Below are 21,037 nucleotides of genomic sequence, written 5' to 3'. Positions count from 1 at the left end.
AACGCCCTCGTCCCTATCATCCAAAGCCTTTAAACTATTTTTTGGAAATACTGAAATTATATAAACAGTTTTGTGGGGAAAAAATAGTTTTGGTTATGGGGCTGTCTGACTCCGTTTCTTCTACAAACAGATGATACAATTTTGGATACTCGTGACACGTTTTTCAAACTGTTAAATAGTGTATTTTGTGCGAAAACATTCTTTATAAAAGTTGCTCTAAAATATCAGATTAATCTATTTTTTTAAGTTTGTAAGAATAAAAACTCAATTAATTACACATTATTATCACCCCGTTTTATGTGAAATACTTAAATGTTTATCTTCGTCTTTAAGAGAATCAAACGCCAACAAAGTGTAACGGACACATACGCGTTACTATCAGGTAAAGCCACGTACTAACAGTATTACCACTGCTATAACACGATGACATGTTGCCATATATTACTGTCATACCAAATCCTACTAGTACTACTACTAAATTCCGTGGCGGCTGGAACCATCGACGCATCATGTTTCTCCTCCCCGTGGACCGAGTCTTGCTAGCTAGCTAGATCCTCTCGTGATGAGCTGACGACGACAGGACTGGATGCTTCTGATTCTTTGGCAGCCGACGGCGACGGAGTACGGACCCGGTAAAAAGGCGGAAAGGCATGCGCGCGCGAGAGAGCCAGTGCGCGAGCTGGCAAAACCGCGAAAGCCGTTGGTAGCGAGTGGCGACTGGTGTCTGGTGAGAGTTGTGTGGCTTGTGGCCTTGTGGGTTGTGGCCTTGTCCAGCAACGCAACGCGCGCGAGGTGACCTGACCTGAGACCTCACTCTGGGACCGCCTTTTCCCGCGGCTTGCCAGCTTGAGGCCTAAAATTTACAAAGAGCTTCATTGACGCTGTCAAAAGAATGTTCCATAGGATTTTCTTAAGCCAGCTTTAGCTCGAAGGTACTTCGTACTGTATAAATAAGATTGCCTTTAATGATAGACAAAGACTATGGGTCGTATTATATGCCTAGGCATGGATTGCAAAACTGTTTTGTGATGTAGAAATTTCAGAAGTCCATTTTTTTAGAGAAGTGACCAGTTTGGCAAAAAAAGAAAAGAAAAAAAAAACATTGAGGCGTTCACTGTCACTGATAGAATGTGCACTCCGGTTGTAAAGGGTTGTTCAGATTAATGCTATTTCAAATCATACTTTTTTTTTATAAAATTACTAAAAATATGCATACATTTAGTTTTATGCCTAACTTTGATAAATACATATGAAAACCTGTCAAAATTTTGATAATATCAACAAACTAAATGTGGACATTTTTTTTGACAACTTTGTAAAAAAAACAATGGTATGGTTAAAAATGGCATCAATCTGAACAGCTCCTATTATTTAAATCCTTCCTCCATAAGATTTTTATTTTATTGGGTGCATGCACTATATTTATTTGGGTAATCCAAATTATGAGGTGATAATAATTATTTTTTGTTTTTTGGTTAAGTATCACCTCAATATTGACAGGGTTTATAACAAATCTCTATTGACGGGTGAAATTTGAGCCACAGTAAGACGTTTTTTTTCACTAAGTTCGAATAAAATTTGAGAACACTATTCAGAATGCACCTCCGGATCTCATTTTGAACCGGCTTGAGATGCTCAAAATTTGAGCAAGATCTCACGAATTTGTGAACCGAGTAGAATTCCAATTCGTCATAAACCACTACAGATCGAAGTATCATAGGCTCATCATTACTAATGTTTCTTAACATATATACACATGCCTCTCCTCCAATGTTAATTTAACAATCCTATCATTTCACTGCAAAATGTCAAATTCTGAGTAGTCAATCCTGCATTCTTTGAGAAATATACCATTCCCAAGAGTCAGATCAAGCAAGCAACATGGCTTTGCTGCTTATTACACACAAGTGGTTCAATTATAAACACTGAACAAGGTCGATCACTCTCATTCGTAACAAGGCTGATCTGATTCATACTTTCACAGTGCCTGACTTTCTGAATATATGCTCACAACACTCGACAAGCCTTCACCGTCTTCAGAACCCATAAGCTCGATCTGGCCTTCCGCTTCTTCCGATCACATTTCATCAGAAGAGCAGCAATACATAACATTACCCTGCAGATAAGCTCAAGAAAAACGAAAGGGAAGGGAAAGGGGCAACGAGTGGAGTACACCTGAGGTACTTGTACTCGACTCCCTTAAGCTGTACATGCGATCTCTTCGCGCCAAACCAAGTTGAGTTCAAACGCGCAGGATCAGTAGCTCCATAGCTGGACCTCGCCATCGTTGTCGTCTTCGCCGCTACCTACGGCAGGATCACCGGCCATTGGAGGCGGGTCAATGAGCATCCCTTGCGCCATGTCGAGATAGCCCTGCATCCCCAAGTCCAGCCCATCGTCCATGACCTCGTAGTACGGGTGGGAGGCGAACTGTTCGGCGTTCGAATTAGTGGCGCCCGATGCGGCGGCTGCCACCTCGGTGGCCGCATTGCTCTCATCTGGTGGCGGCCGGAATGCCTCGGCCGCCTCAGCCGCCGCCCTCCGTATGTCGTCGTGGCTTGCGCCGATGGGCGGGACGCGGAGGCGCCTCGGCGAGTCGGCGAAGTTGAGGCAGGCGGCGCGGCCGCGGAGCGCGAGCGCGGCGACGTCGTGCGCGCGCGCCGCCATCTCTGCTGTCTCGAACGTCCCGAGCCATATCCGCTGCTTGCCGTGCGGCTCGCGCACCTCGCACACCCACCTCCCGGGGTTCCTCCGGCGCACGCCCTTGAACACGGGGTGCCGCGTCTCCTTGAACTTGGTCCGCCCCGCTCGCCGCTTGGGCGGCGCCGACGACACCGTCATGTAGGCGGAGGAGCCGTCGTCGGCGTCGGCCGCCACCGGCGACGGCGTCCCCGACGAGTAGTCGCTGCTGAGCGCAGCAGAAACGTCCATGCCTAAACACGAGTAAGCGAGCGAGGTTGATCCGGTTTGAATTCTGGAGGGAAAGGTGGTGGCGGGCGGGGGCTATATAGTTTAGCGCGTGGAGAGGGACGTGGGCCGCGTTAACTGTATCTACGCGGTGTGGCACGAGAGGCGCCAGCCAGGTAGCAGCAGCGCGCGCGACCTGCCGGGTCGGGAGCCTCTGGCCTGGGCTCGAGACGGGGCCGGCGGGCGCTACGTTAATTGGGTCGGAACCAGCTGGAGCTCGCGGGGTGGCGATAGGGACCCGCGGGACGCGCAGGCATGGGACGGAAGTGGGCCGCTCTGGGCCTCTCTCATCTCCTCTCTTGTGGCCGGTGGGGCTCCCATCTCGCGCTCCTCTCGTTGTCTCGTGGGACGGCGACGCTATGTTGAAAAGGGGACTCGGATGTGTCTGTGTTGAGTGTGACTGTGACGGCCGGAGAAGGCGATGTCGCGTAGTATCTCTCCAAGTGGGCAGTTTGATGCGCACTCGCCCGGCTTGCATCTTGCGAGACGGGTTGGATTGTCTGTGAAACGCAGTCCCAATAGCTTGTTAGCAAATAAAAGATTATTTATGAGTAAAACTTATATATATAATATATAAGTAAATGTTGTAAAATAAACAGCGATAAAAAACAATCAAATTTAAGCTTTAAAATTCAAATATTAACTTATAAGCATAAGCCAATAAATAAGACCGTCCATATATAAGCCATACCATTTGTTTTCCTTTTTTTTTTTTAAGGCAGAGCAATGCGTACCATCTTTGAATCCTACCATCTGCAACTCAAACTTGATCAATGTTAACAGGATGGGAATACTTGATGATTGTTTTTCTTAACAGTGTCAACCCGTAGAATCAAATTATAGAATTGGACCCTATCATATTTTACAAAATGCATAGTTTTATATAAAATCTGCAATCATATATATACTTTCTATATATGAGTACATGCTAAAGTTCAACATGAACGAATGCCACATCCATACCCGCTAAATTGTTATATCTTAAAACCCATGCAAACATATCACATTATCTATATTTTTTTATTACATTCTAAAACTCAATATGCAAGCACGTCAAATCATCATCCACATATCAATTTTCATAATATTTTTTATATAGCTACCTTTATTTTTATAATATTTAACATTTATTTATTTATGTACTAGAAAAATGTCCGTGCGTTGTAACGGATGAAGTTTATTTTAATCTTATTATTGTTATATGGTTTAGTTAAGATGGAATTTACTTTGGGAGTTCGCTTGGATATATATATTATTAGAAAATCATGAGCTGCAGTTAGGAGTCCGATCGTCTCAAGTTAGCATGAAAGTTTTTTTTAAACAGATTTCTTATATGATTCGTTATGTATTATTAAAAGTGAACGATCTTGAAAACCGACTCAAATACGGATATGTATTTTCAAAAGCAAACGAACTTAAAAACCGACTCATACACGGATGACGTACCAAAATACCGACAAAAACATCTTCAATTTTTATAATAGTGGAGATTTTGCAACAACGCGCTGAACATCACTTAATATTTCTATATAGTTTAAACCAAAAGCTCAAAAGCTCAACATGCATTGAGCCATATCACTTCTAAAACAAGGAAATATTAGATTATTTCCATGCTTGTTTACCCCATCCATTATCGATATCTTAGTTATTTCCCATTAACTACTTATATACTTAGCATTCATAGATAAAAAAAAAACCACCACATGACAGCACAATATCCTTTTTTTTTACAAATGTGGATGGTGCTTTGACAATTCTATCGATGTTTAAGATCGCGACTACGGTATTTGGATGATATGGGTATCATTGGTAACATGGTATATGTGAGATTGAGGTAAAAGAGATGGAGACATGGATTTTTATACAGGTTCAGACCCCTTATCCTCTTATCTGACAGTTAATAGCCCTACATCCTGTTGGTCGAAACCGGTGTTGCTCTTATTCATCTAAATCACACAAGTACAATATTTGGGATAACCTATCACAAAGCTATATCACCTTAATTTTGTCTAGCCTTTGTATTATCTACCAATGGTGCAAATCGTTCATATTTCATCGTTAAATAAATCTCCCTTCTCTTATAAAGTTACACGTCTGAAATAAATCTTGCATCATTGAAGGATCTATGTAAGAAGAATGTTTACAAAGCAAATACATATTTATTTTGTATCTCCTTTTTACTTATTAACATATAATTTTCCTATATATAGGCCATAGCAACGCTTGAAATTTTATTTCATGTAATAAATTGTAGAAACAATTAAGCCTATAATATTGATTCAACAAATTCAATTGACATATTGTAAATTTGAGTAGACTTATTCATATTATTTTAAATCCACCTTAATTTTAAAAATATGCTTATATAGGATCGGCATCCGATCTAATTAGGATATCATGATCTTTTTGGCTTGGTAGGGTAGCAACAATGAACATAATAGGCGCTGCCACAAAGGATCGCACTCCACGGTTATAGGGCAGTTATGTTGGACTTGGTCTTGGGGTGCCAATTGTGATGGACAGGGACTTGCATATATATATATTTTCTGCTGTCTGGCTCCACTTCTCCATAGCTGGATCTGGTTTTAGGTTCTTTGCAACTGGATAAATGGCGACCGTTGGTTTGGCAGTTAGGTGGCCAGCGTATTGAATGATACTATACGGTACTATGGATTTGCTACAGCTAAACTCGAGCTCTTTATTTTAATCTTGATGGAGACACCTCTACATGTGTATTTTTGGTCCCAGAGCACGAAAGTTTCTAGAGCAGCCCAGCTTAAAATACTCTCTCAATTCCACAAAAGACTAATTTATAACCGGATATAACACATCGTAATACTACCTCCTTCAACCCAAAAATATCCAATCATAACTATGAATCTGGACACATAACTAGAGTTTGTCTTTTCTTTTTTTTTACATAGTAGTATTAGAATGCGTCACATCTAATACATTAGTTTTTTATGTGATTGAGGAAGTACGCAATATCTCTTTTTTACTACCTCCGTCTTAAAATAAATGCAGCCATGAGTTTCCGTGTCCAACTTTGATCATCCGTCTTATTTGATTTTTTTATGATTAGTATTTTTATTGTTACTGAAATATAAAACATGAGTAGTATTTTATGTGTGACTTGTATTTTTTTAGTTTTCCAAAAAAAATTAAATAAGACGGACGATTAAAGTTGGACGCGGAAACTCGTGGCTACACTTATTTTAGGACGGAGGGAGTACTGTAAGAGTACTCCCTCCGTCCCAATAAAAAAGGCAACCTAGGTGGGGATTTGACCTCACACAAATTCTTTGTCCTAGGTGGTGTAAAATCATCATCACCTAGGTTGTCTTTTTTTTTTTTTTTTTACGGAGGGAGTACTCCTGTCGTGTATGGTTGATTGGGTGATGATTGTGATAATTCCATCATGGAGTGCAGAGCAGAACTATATGATATAAGTAGTTGCTTATTACTTGTTGCTTTGAGTTGTTGTTTGTAATGTTTGATCATTCGTCTTATTCAAAAAATTAGGAATTATTATTTATTTTATTTGTGATTTGCTTAAGACTTATCCTTTTTATATTTGCACTATTTTTAAAATAAAATAAATAGTTAAACGTTGAAAGAAAAAGTTAAAGCGACATAAATCATCGGACGTAGGTAGTACTATACAACCGAGCCGATGGAGTGAGGGACTATTGGACTGAAGGAGTATTTCTTGGGCTAGGCTTTGTAAAAGCGTCGGTCCTTAGCCTACTCTGGTAACTCCAGGCCCAGCTCAACTACATAAGATATTGGGCCATGATTTTTGGGTCCGATCTTATTCTTTGGAAAAAGTGCGCACCGGAGGTCCCTGAACTTGTCACGAGATACGAAAACATCCTCAAACCGCAAAACCAGATATATGGGGTCCCTTAACTATACAAAACCGGTCACCCGAGGTCTTTTGGTGGTTTTGACCCCAACCCCAGTTTTGGTCTACGTGGCGGCTAAGTCAGCGTGGGACTCACGTGGGCCCCACCTGTCAGCGTGCCACGTCAACTCTCTCTTTCCCATTCTTTTTGCTCTTCTTTTTTTTTTTTCACTTCTCTTTGCCGCGGGGAAGGAACGGGCGGCGGTGAGCGGGGCTAAGCGGCGGCCGGAAAAGCGTGCGAGCGTGCGGCCGCCGCCTACGTGGAGCGGAGGCGCGGGGCGACGGTGGCGACAGGCGGGCGAGCGAGCGGCGGCCGGCGGATGGGGAGCGGCAACCGGTAGGCGGTGGTGACGGAGGCAGAGGCGGTGGAGGTGGCGCCCACTAGCGGCAAGCATGGTGGTCGTCGGCGTCGGCCTTCCTCGCTTCTCCCGATGGTCGTCGGCGTCACCATGGTGGTCATCGGCGTCCTCCTCGGCTCCTCCTCCGCCGCCAGATCCTGCCGCGGCATGGTGGCTAGCGTCCTCCACCTCCTCCCCCGCCACATCGACGGTGTGCTCCGCTTCTCCCTCCCTTGCTAGCCGCCGGGACGACCCGCAGCGCCTGCCGCAACCTCCACGGCCACCTCCTGACCTGCCGCGAGCTCCGTGCCGGCCTCGCTGACCGCCCCAGCAGCAGGCCGTGGAGGTAGCCGACGCTGGCCAGGTTCAACCCTCTAGCTGGTTCCGCTTCCCACTCCCGCTCCCGCTCCCGCCCGTGGCCGCGTCCGCCGGCCTGCTCGCGTTCCTGTCCGATGCATCGGGGCACAAGACGCTACTGCTCGCACACCCAATCACGCGCCTCCTCGCCGCACTCCCCATCACCCCGACCCCGCGCCTCTCCACCACCGTCGGCCTCACCACCGGCCCGACCTCCATCATCGCTGTCGTGGCCGGGGATGACCTCGTGTCCCCTTTCGCCGTCAAGAACATCTCCGCTGTGGACGCCTGTGGACACTACGCGGCGGCGGCGGCGGCCACGGAGGTGGAGCAAGCAGCTGCGGCGCGTGGACGGAAGTGGCGCGGATGCCGCTGGAGGTGCACACGCAGTTCGCCGCGGCGGAGGGCGAGCGCGGGTTCGAGTGCGCGGCGCACTGCAACTATGTCGTGCTCGCGCTGCGTGGGCCCGTGGCCTAGGTGCCCACGAGCGCGCTCGTGTTCGACTCTCGTCGTCGTCGTGCATCACGGCGGCGCCGGCGGGACGGGAGGAAGAAGAGGCGGCACCATGGCCGCACCGGGAGAGGAACCTGACCTCGTCACCCTCCTCGAGCTCCGCGAGGCACACCGCGCACTCGACGCCGTCGTCCTCCTCCTCCTTCGCAGCCGCCGCCACTGTGTTGCGGCTATACACCGTGACCGGCAGCGACCGCAGCACCTTCGGGTCAACCCCTCCTCCCCTTCCACCGTCCCCGGTCCTCTCAGAGCGCTGCCGCTGCGGCCGCCCCCGCCGCCCACGCCCGCTGGAGAAAAGTGAAGAGAGAGAGAGAGGAGAAAGGGAGAGGAAGAGAGAGAGAGATGACGTGGCATGCTGCCAGATGGGTTCTACGCTGACTCAGCCGCCATGTAGACTAAAACTGGGTTCAAAACCACCGAAGAACTTTGGGTGACCGGTTTTGTATAGTTAAGGGATCCCATATATATATATGGTTTTGTGGCTTGGGGACGTTTTCGTATCTCGGTGGCAAGTTCAGGGACCTCCGGTGCACTTTTTCCTTATTTTTTCGATAGGTCTAGAGCTCTAGACTTTCGATACTACACTTTCTCAGCTTCCCCAAAAGAACACCGGATTACAATTTTTTTCTCTTTCTTTTCAAAGGAGTTCCTTTTGCCTAGTTTCTTTGTCACAAATCGACCGAGCCCAAAAATATACTCCTGGTGTGTTATTCCTTTCTTCTAAACTTTAGATACTCCCACCGAATTCTTCATTTCTTCCACGGTGATCTAGGCCTTCGAAAGTGTGGCCATACATTAGGCTTAGGCGCTGTAGTGATACCAGACGCGAGTCAAAGATTACCAAGTACATTACTTCTGTGTTAACCTTGCCTCCCGACATGGAAAACAAAGCACACAATTATAGTGAGATTAATTAAGTATTAGCCTAAAAAACTTTAAAAATGGATTAATACGATTTTTTAAAGCATTTTATATAAAAAACTTTTATAAAAAATTTACCGTTCAGCAGTTTGAAAAGCATGCGGGTAGAAAACGATGGAAATGAGTTGGAAAAGAGAGGAAAAGAACACAGCCTGCTGTACCGTCGTCATGTTCGATTCGTGATTCAGTTTGTGAATACTCCCTCCATCCTAAATTATAGGGCGCCCACTTTTTAAAGAAAGTCAAACTCGATAGTTTTGACTAATAATCATACTAACTATATCTATACTAAGGGTGTGTTTGAGGAGAAGGGGATTGAGAAGATTGGGAAGATACGCAAAACGAGGTGAGCTATTAGCTCATGATTAATTGAGTATTAACTATTTTAAATTTCAAAAATGGATTAATATGATTTTTTAAAGCAACTTTCCTATAGAAAATTTTTGCAAAAAACGCACCGTTTAGTAGTTTGGAAAATGTGCGCGCGGAAAACGAAACAAACAAACTCACTCTCTCACCCTCTCGAACGCTGCCTAAATAGTATTATGCATGTTATATCACTATATTCATATTTTAAAATACTTTCATATGATGCTAATTTCATATTTGTTGGGATCATAGAATAAAATAAAATACTATTCAAAGTACATTATTGAAGACCGTGTAAAAAAATTATAAGCCTTAAAATTTGGGACAAAGTGAGTAGATCTGTAAATGCATCATGTATTTTTGCAATAAGGTTTTCAATGTCTCTTTATCTGAAGTACTGGTACATATTCGCACACGATCACCACCAAACAGGAGAGGTAGGGATGGCAGTGGGTCGGGTCGGGCACGGGTAGAGCGATTCCATGCCCGACCCGAGACCCACACGCCCACGCCCGACCCACGCCGCCAAGTCTTTCGAGCAAAACCCCATGCCCGATGGGTACGGGCATGCCTGATGGGTATCCACTAGATACCACATAATCTGAAAACAAAAGTATAATTTATGTTCAACACTTCTATAAATGCATAAATAACATGCACACACAAATACTAAAAACATCAATTTCAGATCTGGATCTGGCATAAGAAACATGCATACACAAATACTAACATCAATTTCAGATCTGGCATAAGATGAACATGCTACAAGGACGGAGACACAGAGTGGACGGGCTTGCCTGCGTGCACCGCCGCTTGCTCCCTCCCGTGCGCATGTGCGCCGCCGCCTGCGCTCCCTCCCATTTGTCGCGCCGGCGATGCGCAGCCCCCTCCAGTGAGCCGCGCCGACGACGCGCAGCCCCCTACCGTGCACTGCGCCGAGAGAGAGACGGGAGGGAGTGAGGAGTGAGGAGAGATTAGGGTTAGGGTAAAATATATATACCACTTGTATAAATGAGGATGGATATTAAACTATTGAAGGTTTAATGGATAATTGGACATACATGGGCTATAAGTTTTCGGGCCGGGCATGGGTTACCCACGGGTGAAATATGAAGCCCGGTTGTGCCCACTAAGTTCGCGGATGACAGGTTGAGCATGCTCACGGACAAAAGAATGTGCCCACGCCCGTGCCCATCGGGTTGGGTATCCACGGATACCCGACTCCGTGGGCATCACTGCCATCGCTAAGGAGAGGCTTCAGGCTTGCGGTTGGCAAGATATATTCTCGTCCCAGGAAGTACATACCGCCTGCAAAGGCGCCACCTAGAGATGGCAACGGGGCCCCATAACCCGATACCCGATGGGTCTTTACTCTATTAGAAGTCAAATGTGTTTCAAATATTAAACCCATGGGTCTCTTATCGGCCAAAAACCTCACCCATCGGGTGAGGCGGGTCCTAAAACGTTCTCTACTCACCCGAACTTAACCCGTGGGTTAAAAATACCCATAGGCCGCAGCCCACAATAGGTGTGCAGCCCAAACCCCACGAACAACTCTAAGTATCTAACCCTAGGTATAAAAGGATCTCACATATTTCCTCTCCCTTACTCCTCTCTCCCCTGTTTGGGTGGCTAGCCGCCGCCCCCGCGACTCCCACCTACGCCAGCGTCGCCACGCGCCACCACCGAGCTCACTCGTGCCACCTGCGCCGCCGCACGCCAGCCCCGTGCTCGCTGCGCGCACTCCACCTGCGCTGTCGCGCCGCCGCACGTCACCCATGCCGCCGCATGCAGTAGGAGGCTAGGGGCCGCTCTCCGACTCGCCGAGGCAGGACCACAGGGCGCAGGTGGCTAGCTAGAGTTAGGACTTGGGGATTCTGTGGTGGGCTCGTGGCAGAGCCACTGAGGCTGCAGCCGCGTCGCCATCTCGCCTTCTTCAGCCTTCATACCCAAAAATTCCAGACACCTCCCTCTTCCCAACTCCACAGCAGCATGGCGATGGTCTTTGGATGCATTGTAGGATGGCTGGATGTATGTTGGAGTGGACTGCATGCCTGGCATCAGACTTATGAATTACCATTTGATTTGTTAATTTGTTGACCTTTTGATCCTAATTTGTAAAAATCACTGCTATGATGTGTTGTACATTTGTACTGCTGTCTGGTTGGGTTGTCTAACTGGATGGATTAGTGTGCAATTGTGCATAATTTGATCAGCTCCAATGAGTATGGGTACCCAATGGGTACCCGTCACCCGTGCGGGTGTGGGTATGGGGGAATTTTTCACCCGTGAGCGGGTGTGGGTATTGGAGTGGGGACATTTGATTTCCATGGGTGTGGGTATGGGGTAAGCGAACCCGATAGGTACGCACCCGTTGCCATCTCTGCCGCCACCACATCAGAGAGTGCGAGACCATGACGAACAACTAGTAGGCCTAAAAGTGGTGGTGCATTGCATGCGCAATTATTGCTGGGCCGGAAGGCTAAGAAGGACATACTAGGAAAGGAATAAGGCCGCGTTAGGTCTCTTGTCATATATAACAATCTCTTAACTTACAAAACCAGATACCCTATATCCAAGATAGTATTATGCCCGGTTTTAGTTGACGTGGCAAGCTGAATCAGCGTGGGACTACGTGGATCCCACATGTCAGCGACCAATTATTTCTTCCTCCTCTCTCCACCTCTATTTGCTATTTTCTTTAGGGTGACGACTGATGGGGAAAAGGGCAGCGTGTGGCTGGCAAGAAGGAGTTGGGTAGCGGCGTCGAACCAGGGAAGTTGTTGGGAGGTGGGGAGCATCAGACAAGAACCTCGTCACGTCGCTGTCACTAGTGGCGCGCACACAAGCCAAATGTGAGGTCAAGCTTGAACAAAATAAAAAGAGTACTACGGAGCATATGCCTCGCAATAGCGACGGTGGCGACGCCACTCTGTTGTTGCTCTTCTTGTCGACACTGATGTCGTGACGCTTTGTATGTTATACCGACAATGCGATGCTGTCAGACTTGCGGTTGGGCGCCGACCGGTACTACACGTTATCTAACTGAGACGGGTCATCTGCACAAGATGGCAGGTGTTAATGCTAAAATTTGGTAAGATCCGAAATCGTCTTTGGTTTAGAGCTAGTATTAGCTTTAGAGTCTTGAAATTGGCATTGTTTGATATTGATACGTAATATTAAATGTAGACTTGATGGTTAAAGCGTACATCGGCTTTTTAGTCCGATGTAAAGATAATTTATCGGCTATAACTTTGATGTAAAGATAAATTGAGGGATGCATTATATTTGGTATTGTGATTGGAGGATATCGTCCGAACTCAATGTCAAGAGGGATCTAAATTAAACTTATTTCTCCAGAGAAAGGCCCGAATACGGCAATATGCCATACGTGCATTAATCTCTTCATGAACAAATCTATAAAGTTAGCAAGAATAGTTGGTAACACGGCTGGTGCTCAAGGGTTTCAGCCTATCCGGTGATGTTGCACTCTCAGTGCTCGCGAGGCTTGAGTTCTTGATGGCCTCCGCGTGGTTAGTCTCAAGGGGGAAGGCCTCTCCAGCGCCATTCTCGACCTCTCGCCGCTCGCGAGGCTTGAGTTCTTGACGGCCTCCGCGTGCTTAGTCTCAAGGGGGAGGTCCTCTCCAGCGCCATTCTCAACCTTCTCGCCACTCGCCAACCTCAAGCTGTTGTTTCTCATTGACAACTCGATGTACGGCGCAGTACCACCGTCAATGGGGGAATTGTACGAGCTATATCGCCTCAACCTATAGTTCAGCAACACACACATGTTACAGGCAACCGTGGCCTCGGGAGCATGCGACTGGACTGGGTGGTAGCTCAGCCACCGTGCGTGGCCTAGCTAGCATGCATACATAACATCCACCACACGAGCCGCCAGGGAAGCGGGACGCCGAGGCTAGTGCACGACAACATCAATATCACGAACATACTGCTCAACAAAGCTGGCGTGGCGTGGCTCGCAGAGTGCGGCCTAGAACGGCTGGGCTCATCCTCGGCGGCCGCTGCGGCGCGCTCGGCGGAGTACCGTGCCCCCGAGGCTCCCTCGCCGTCGCGGCTGTGGGCGGCTCCTCTCCCTTCGCGTTCCACCCTTCTCCCTTCAACCGTGTCCTGAAGAAGATAAGGAAAAGAGGGGGAGAAAGGAGAAAGAAAGAATTGGCCGATGACATGTAGGACCCTCGTCGTCCCATGCTAATTCAGTTTGCCACGTCAGTTAAAACTAGACATAATACTGCTTTAGGATCTCGGGTAATCCAGTTTTATAAATTGAAGGAGATGCATTATATTTGTTATTATGATTGGAAGATATCGTCCGAACTCAATGTCATGAGGGACCTAAATTAAACTTATTTCTCCAGAGAAAGGCCCGAATACGGCAATATGCCATACGTGCATTATGCATCTTTAATCTCTTCGCGAACTCAATATCATGAGGCTTATGCATAAGCGCACAGAATTGCACCCCATAAACGGCCTGAAACGTTGAAAAAGAAAAACCTCGTCCTCTTTCGCACAACAATATTTTTTTAAGCTGGTCAGGTGGGTAATCCCACTCCCACCTCCACAAATCCATGATTCAAATTTATTATTATATTGATAATATTTGGATAAGTTATTTTATTTTCACTTCAAATAAAATTAAAAATTTTAAACCATTACAATTTAACCTATAAAATTTAAATCTATTGTCGACCTGGGATTTGATCTGTACCACTTATTAGATTGCTTGATTTACAGAGTGGGGACAGCTAAGGACAGCCAACTTTTGATTGTTGCCTCTCAGCTATGATAGCTAAGTACGCGGAATTTCCTTGGTATGGTTATGTAATTAATCTAACGAAACTTCGCTGTCGCAGTCAACTTTTATTATGGAGAGGACGTTACAGTCAGTAGTTTTCTTTTTAGCGACAACTGCAGCATCATTTTCACTTACCGCCTAGTATTTGCATAACGAAAATGCTATACACACAATGTCCGACTCTTGTACGACTGTGACGTCCGCCGTCCGAATCTCCGCACGATCGCTAATTCAGTTGGGCCTTACAAAAGCATGCGCGCCATTTCATCTGTCCAACGCAAAATCTAAATCGAGAGCACTCTCTCAATTTAGTCATAACGAGTGACGTCATCAGCATTATCTAGATTTATGCTAACTTGAAGATTTTACTATATTACTAATCCATTAAGTAAGTAGGGAAAATATTCCTATCATCTATGCTTCAAACACAATTTTCTCTTAAATTACTTATCTGATTTACAATCTGATTATACTGTTGTGTTCGTAACAATTAAATCTTTACAACAAGATCTCACATGATTATATTTTGATAAAAAATCACAAATTACTTTTATGATATGTCTAAATTACTTTTAGATTTCACTAAGTGACTTCTTAAATATAAAAGTAAATTCGGTAAAGTCTAAAAGTAATTTACATATATTATAGAAGTAATTTATAACAAAACGAAGATAACTTTGGCATGTCATTTGAAGTAAATCCGTTGTAGAGATAAAAACATCACTCTATCTAGAAATTAAATTAATCAGTACAAATTATGGAATTAACTAAAAACAATAATAAAAGTAATCACCTTAGAGCATTATGAATATATAGGAAGTATTTTAATCAAATCTAAAAGTAACTTATATATATATATATATATATATATATATATATATATATGATAATTTGTTAAATGAAAAAAGACATTAATTAAAGTTACTTTCTTTTTTTATAAGTTACTTCTATAATATACTACCTCCGTCCCAAAATAAGTGCAACCATAAATATCCGTATTTAGCGTTTCGACCATCCGCCTTATTTGAAAAATTTATGAAAAATATTTAAAAAATTAGTCACACGTAAAGTACTATTCATATTTTATCATCTAGTAATAATAAAAATACTAATCATAATCTTTTTTTCAAATAAGACGAACGGTCAAACGTTGGACATGAACAGTGCTAAAACTATACTTATTTTGGGACGGAGGGAGTATGTAAATTAGTTTTAGGCTTTATTGAATTTACTTTTATATGTCTAAGAAGTAATTTAGTGAAATCTAAAAGTAATTTAGATATATTATAAAAGTAATTTATTATTTTTCATCAAAATATAATCATGTGAGATCTTGTTATAAAGATTTAATTGTTATGAATACAACGATGTAATCGGATCGTATATCGGATGAGTGGTTTTAAGAGAAAATTGTATTTTAAGTATAGGTGAATAGTGTCTCTCATAGATGGAGTGGTAGCTGATTTAGACAAACCAGTTACCACTAGCTGTGTAGTCACGTCCAGCCGATAATATTGCCACAACCGGACGTTCCATCTCCTTCTATCCTAAACTCTCTAATTCCTTTGTCTTCTATCTCTAACCAATTGCTTGAGTTCAATCAGATGTAATTTGGCCGCACGTCCGTGTTGTTTCATCTAGCCGATAGTATTCACTGATCACATCACATAAGGTGTGTGAAAGCTGCTGATTTATTTGTGCCCAGTGTGTTATGTTTTGGTTTTCTATTTTGTTCAATGAAACTAGCTAGTTGTGACTCTGAAAATGGAACATAAAATCGTGGTGCCTTGCTTTATTTGATATGTCTAATCAAACAAATTTTGGCTGTGAAAGTACAGGTGGATTTACATTTGTTGACTAACTGTGCATGACTCGCGTTAACTGTTACCATTGTTGCCGTTGCAGTAGTTGAAAAACTCTAAAAGTTTTCATCTGAAAAATTATAGACATGAGATAAAATGTCGCCGTGCAGCTAAAAGGACATGTGTGTCCTTATAAGTTTGGGCTTGAAATTATATATGGGCTTTGATGTGGGTTATATTACGTATGGGGCAGTGAGAGCGGTAGCCCATATAGCCAAGTCACACCGTGTAATTCTTTGTTGAGTCATACGCCAGTCGAATGCGTTAGTCGGACTAATAGCCGCGTTCTTTGCATAACACAAAATAATTTGCAAAATTTGCCAGTGCTGGAAAATCGAAAATGGGTCCCACCTGTGAAAGAAAAACGAGAGCTGTGTCCAAACATTCTCTCCGATTTTTTAAAGTTATTCGTCATTAACTTTTTTTTCATATGTTTCATCAATACTAATCTTGTTTTGAAATATATATATAACTATCATTCATTTTGTTATAATTTATTTTATCAGTAAATATACTTTAGCATAACTTATATTTTGCATATTTACATATTTTCTTAAATATGGGTGAGTGTGTCCGTATTGTGGGCGTCTACCGTGTTTTAAAAAATAGTAACATCAAACATTAAAAACCAGAGAGATATACTCAAATCATCCTAGATTTGTCTTTCTAGCAAAAAAAATGCTTTATTGATGAAGAAAAGTGAATTGTTTGAGAAACACTTTTAAGGCAGCGTAGTCATGAGTAAATTGACTTCGCTCGTTAGGGTTGGAATCCTTATGTGAACAACGACTCTCATATGATTATTCTATCACTAAATCCAGGGACTTGCTACTCGTATAAGGCCCCGTTTGTTCTCTAGAAAAAAAAAAGCTTTATTGATGAAGAAAAGTGAATTTCAGCATACGCAAGATGAAGAAAAATATCTCTCTCATTTGAGAGAGATATGAGAGATAATTTCAGCGTACTCAAGACGAGAAAACTCATTAACACAAAATTAATTAAGTATTTATTATTATAAAATTAAAAATAAATTTATTTAATTTTTAAACAACTTCTACATAGTAACTTTTTGTAAAAATACACTATTTAATAATTTGAAAAATGTGTTGACGGAAAACGAGGAAATTAAAGTTTAGATTTGAGAAAAGGATTTTTTTTAGAACTAAGAAAAAGAATTGGGCCAGGCATTCTGACATGGTGTGCATGGAGTATGAATTTGCTAGAGTCCAACATTTGTGCTATTTCGTCGCTCTTTCCCTTCACAAACTAATATAAACCGAGTAATCTGCGACAAGGAGCCCACGCACTTGCTAAAATTTTCCACTGTTTTCTGTCTCTCCAATGATTGGTCAAAGCAGCAGTACTGTTCATGCATCGCGACCGCAATGTGTATATAACCCCAAGATCACCCATTTGTTCAGCTGATCGTGTCATGTGGACCATTAGTCGACAAAATAGCGCGCACATATCACAAATCCCTTTCTATCTTTCCGGACAACAAATGTTCAACTGCCGATCGCGCCCGAATGGACGCCTCATTCTAAACTCAGAAATTAATTTGTCACATTGTCATATTATTAATTTGATCGTAGTTTCCGACACAGTTAGTACTATACTCAAACTGGAGTTGTATAAAAAAAGTTTTGTTGCATTTGCATACATACATTACACAGCAGTACACCACGGTCCACGGCGCACCTTAATTTTCAAGGTAAAAGAAATGGAACCGCTCAAAAATAGTTAAGATAGTTAAGAGTCATCGGTTGCCACAAACTAATTATAAGTTATAATGGCTTATTAGTATAATGATCGAAAAATAATTTGTATAAAATACATATATTCTTAGCGTCTTAAAAGATAATGTTGAAAAAAACCACGTTGAGAATATCTCAAAATCAACTTTAAAATTCAAAATATAGAAATTGATTTATTTTGAAACAAAATTTAGGGTCCCTTTAATTTGCAGGATAGGAAAAACAAATAAATAAGAAAAATACAAGAATTGAAATAATATGCTTCTCAAATCCTATTGAAATAAAAAACACAAAAAATATAATATGGGTCCTTTGATAGAAAAAGAAAAGAGAAAAGTTCGCAAAGAAGTCATACACTCATACCTCTTGGTTCAAATGAACATGTAAAAAAATATAGAAATTTAAATCTTATAAGGTTTTTTTTATCAATTATATGACTTAAAATGGGTCCTTAAATTTCAGGATTTGGTTCGTTTTGGGACGGTCTCTCGACATCTTGAGGAAGCCGTTCTAGAGGCGATAATTAAGCAGTTGGGCAGTTGGGCATTGCGTTTGGTCGTACGGAGGCTACTTTTCCCCTGTTGGGCGCTGGTGCACATAGACACAGGCTCACACGTCCCATCGCGCACATTGAAACAGTGCCCTTCTCCCGGCGTGCGGCACTTTTACGTATCCTTTTCTTTTCTTCGGCGATGGCGGCGGCGCGCGAGCGGCTCACTGCGTATATGACCCTTTCGGCCGATTCGATCGGCCGCATGCCGATTGCGCGCGCGTACGAAGGGTACATGTCGTCACGATAAAACAAACGCCGAACGCGACGCCGTAGGCGGGGGTGGCGGGTGGGGTGGTCGATCCACGCACGCGCGCCTGCTACTACTAGTCCGCAGATTCTCCGTCATGTATACGGCATTGCGCCGCGCGCGCCGTTCGTTTTGCCGTTGCGGCCGCCGACTATGACCAGATCGGCGTACCGCGTATGCGCGCAGTCGTGCTCGTGCGCCAGCCGTCTTGGCTTCAGCAGGAGGATTCGACATCTGATCAGCCTGCTACTCCTTACTCCTATACTTCAGGCAATCCAGGCGGTTCCATGGTCCAAACCTCTCTTCTGTGAAAAGCACCCCTCTTGTCAGTTTTGCAGGCACAGGGGATGGCACGCTGTTATTGCTTACTATAGTTGTTACGGCGTAGCTTTCAGAAATCTTAAGTGGTTTGTAGTACTAATTGTCAGCTTAATTAGACGCATGGAGCAGATATTGATAGTAGTTGTTCTTTTTTCCAACTACGATAATACTTGTGTTTTGGGTTTGCAATCAAATTAAGCAGCCCAATCAAAGCACGTGGAGTACTAAGTATAGTTCTATACCCTTAATACAAGTTCGTAATGCACGCATGCTGCCCGGGCGGGGATGAGAGAAAGGAGAAATTAGCACTTGTCCCATCGTTTCGCTTATTCGTTGAATAAACAAATAACATATTTGTAAATGAAAAGTAATTATGAATAAAACTTTTATATACGTGTTTTTAGCGATCTAAAAGCAAATGCTGAAAAATAAAATTTAATAAAAAACTTTAAAATCAGTTTCAAATTGAAAATTTAAAATTTAACTGATAAATATAAACGTAAACGAAAAAGATAAAACCAATATATTAAGAAGATTGAGTACACGAGGACAAAGTGGGAGTGCGGGAGGGGGCCGACATATTAGCCAGAAGCAAGGCTTTGAGACCTTCAAAAGAGAGTTTCCTCTACAATCTTCCTGCATGTTGGATCAGACTAGAGAAGTAGGCCCAAATGCAGCGTTATTATGACTTCTCCAGACAATTGCCAACAACCTGCAATAATCACTCCGTTGAAAGATCTCATCTCACCAATGCGAAGTTAGCATGCGTGCCCATCAGACCACCTTCATATGATTAACTAGTTGATACCTCGCGCGTTGCTGCGGACTTATTTGAAAAATATCTATCAGCACAAAACGTAGAGGAATATATAAAGAAACACTGTAACTCTTTTTGTCTTTGGTTTTTCAAAACACATTACAATTCTTAATATTAAGGATTTTAACAAAAAGATTACACTTAGATTAGTAGCTAACATGACTATCCGAAAGGATAAATGTTTAACATAGGGGAAATATAAAATTCTACAAATAGAGAGCATATACCCACTTTAATTAAGTTCCCTGAACGCTAATGATTAGTCATGAAAATCATATGAGACCTGAAAGGCAAAAAGTAGTACTTCCTCCGTTTCACAATGTAAGTCATTCTAGCATTTCTCATATTCATATTGATGTTAATGTGACTTACATTGTGAAACGGAGGGAGTATGTACTAACAACATGTATTGCCTAGCAATTTCACCGTGGAATTTAACCTGAGATAAGAAAATGAACAGTTAAGCACAACATCAATCAATAAGAATCATGAGGTTGGGATGGAGACCGGGTGCTCACATATTGCCAATCGGCTTCGTCGATCATTGATATTGCTAATCGCCTACATGGATGCTGAATATATTCTTGATGAAGCTTCAGGGATGGAGTACCCCTAGATGGATAAGCAATCTGTGTAGAGGACTTATAACAGATGCATGCTATAAATGAATGACAATATAACATCTGATGGCAATACATATAGTATAGACGGAGTTATGGACTTATGGTATAGAGTAAATGATTAATCCCCTCTTGCCTCCTTGATGGTTTGTAAATGAATCGTTCATGATGCATTAATCCCCTCTTTCCATAATCAATTGGAAGATTAAGCAGGCTATATGCATTGGAACCGTCAGGTACTGATCAAGTATGTGTTTCTCTGACGCGTGCATGCTGAAACGTTTGGATTGGAACATTGAGATCAAATCTAACGGCTCAGGAATTTGTGATGATGTGGCTTAACGTGAGAGCTGCTTTATAGGAGTTAATGACTTGAGTGGATATCAACTATATAGGAAGAAATGATTTGTTACTACAACTCAATTAGACATCCGGAATTGACAACAAAAAGGTTGTCTCTGGTAGTACCCTGGTATTTTAGAATTTTTTTGGAAGGTATTTTTTACTCGGTCTTTACATCCAACCGGATATATGGAACCTTTTAAATTTGGGATTCAACTCATCAAGCAACCTAATCTGAAATTTTCTCAAATGGAGATTTAAACTTAGAACTTTGAGATACTCACTACGACCGGCTACATATCCTTTCACACCCTGGTGTTTTAGATTCATTCA

At 43.0% G+C, this 21,037-nt stretch overlaps 1 protein-coding gene across 1 annotated transcript; it reads right to left on the bottom strand.

Annotated features, from left to right (window-relative positions):
- Positions 1-1,704: 1,704 nt before the first annotated feature.
- On the bottom strand, positions 1,705-2,976 carry LOC4330306 (dehydration-responsive element-binding protein 1G-like). The gene has a single exon (NM_001416821.1). The coding sequence runs from the start codon at positions 2,929-2,931 to the stop codon at positions 2,257-2,259; it is 675 nt and encodes a 224-aa protein (NP_001403750.1). The 5' UTR covers positions 2,932-2,976; the 3' UTR covers positions 1,705-2,256.
- Between the last annotated feature and the right edge of the window lie 18,061 nt (positions 2,977-21,037).

The sequence above is a fragment of the Oryza sativa genome, chromosome 2, assembly GCF_034140825.1.
Source record: "Oryza sativa Japonica Group chromosome 2, ASM3414082v1".
Lineage (NCBI taxonomy): Eukaryota > Viridiplantae > Streptophyta > Magnoliopsida > Poales > Poaceae > Oryza > Oryza sativa.
This window is presented reverse-complemented; position numbering and strand designations above follow the sequence as displayed.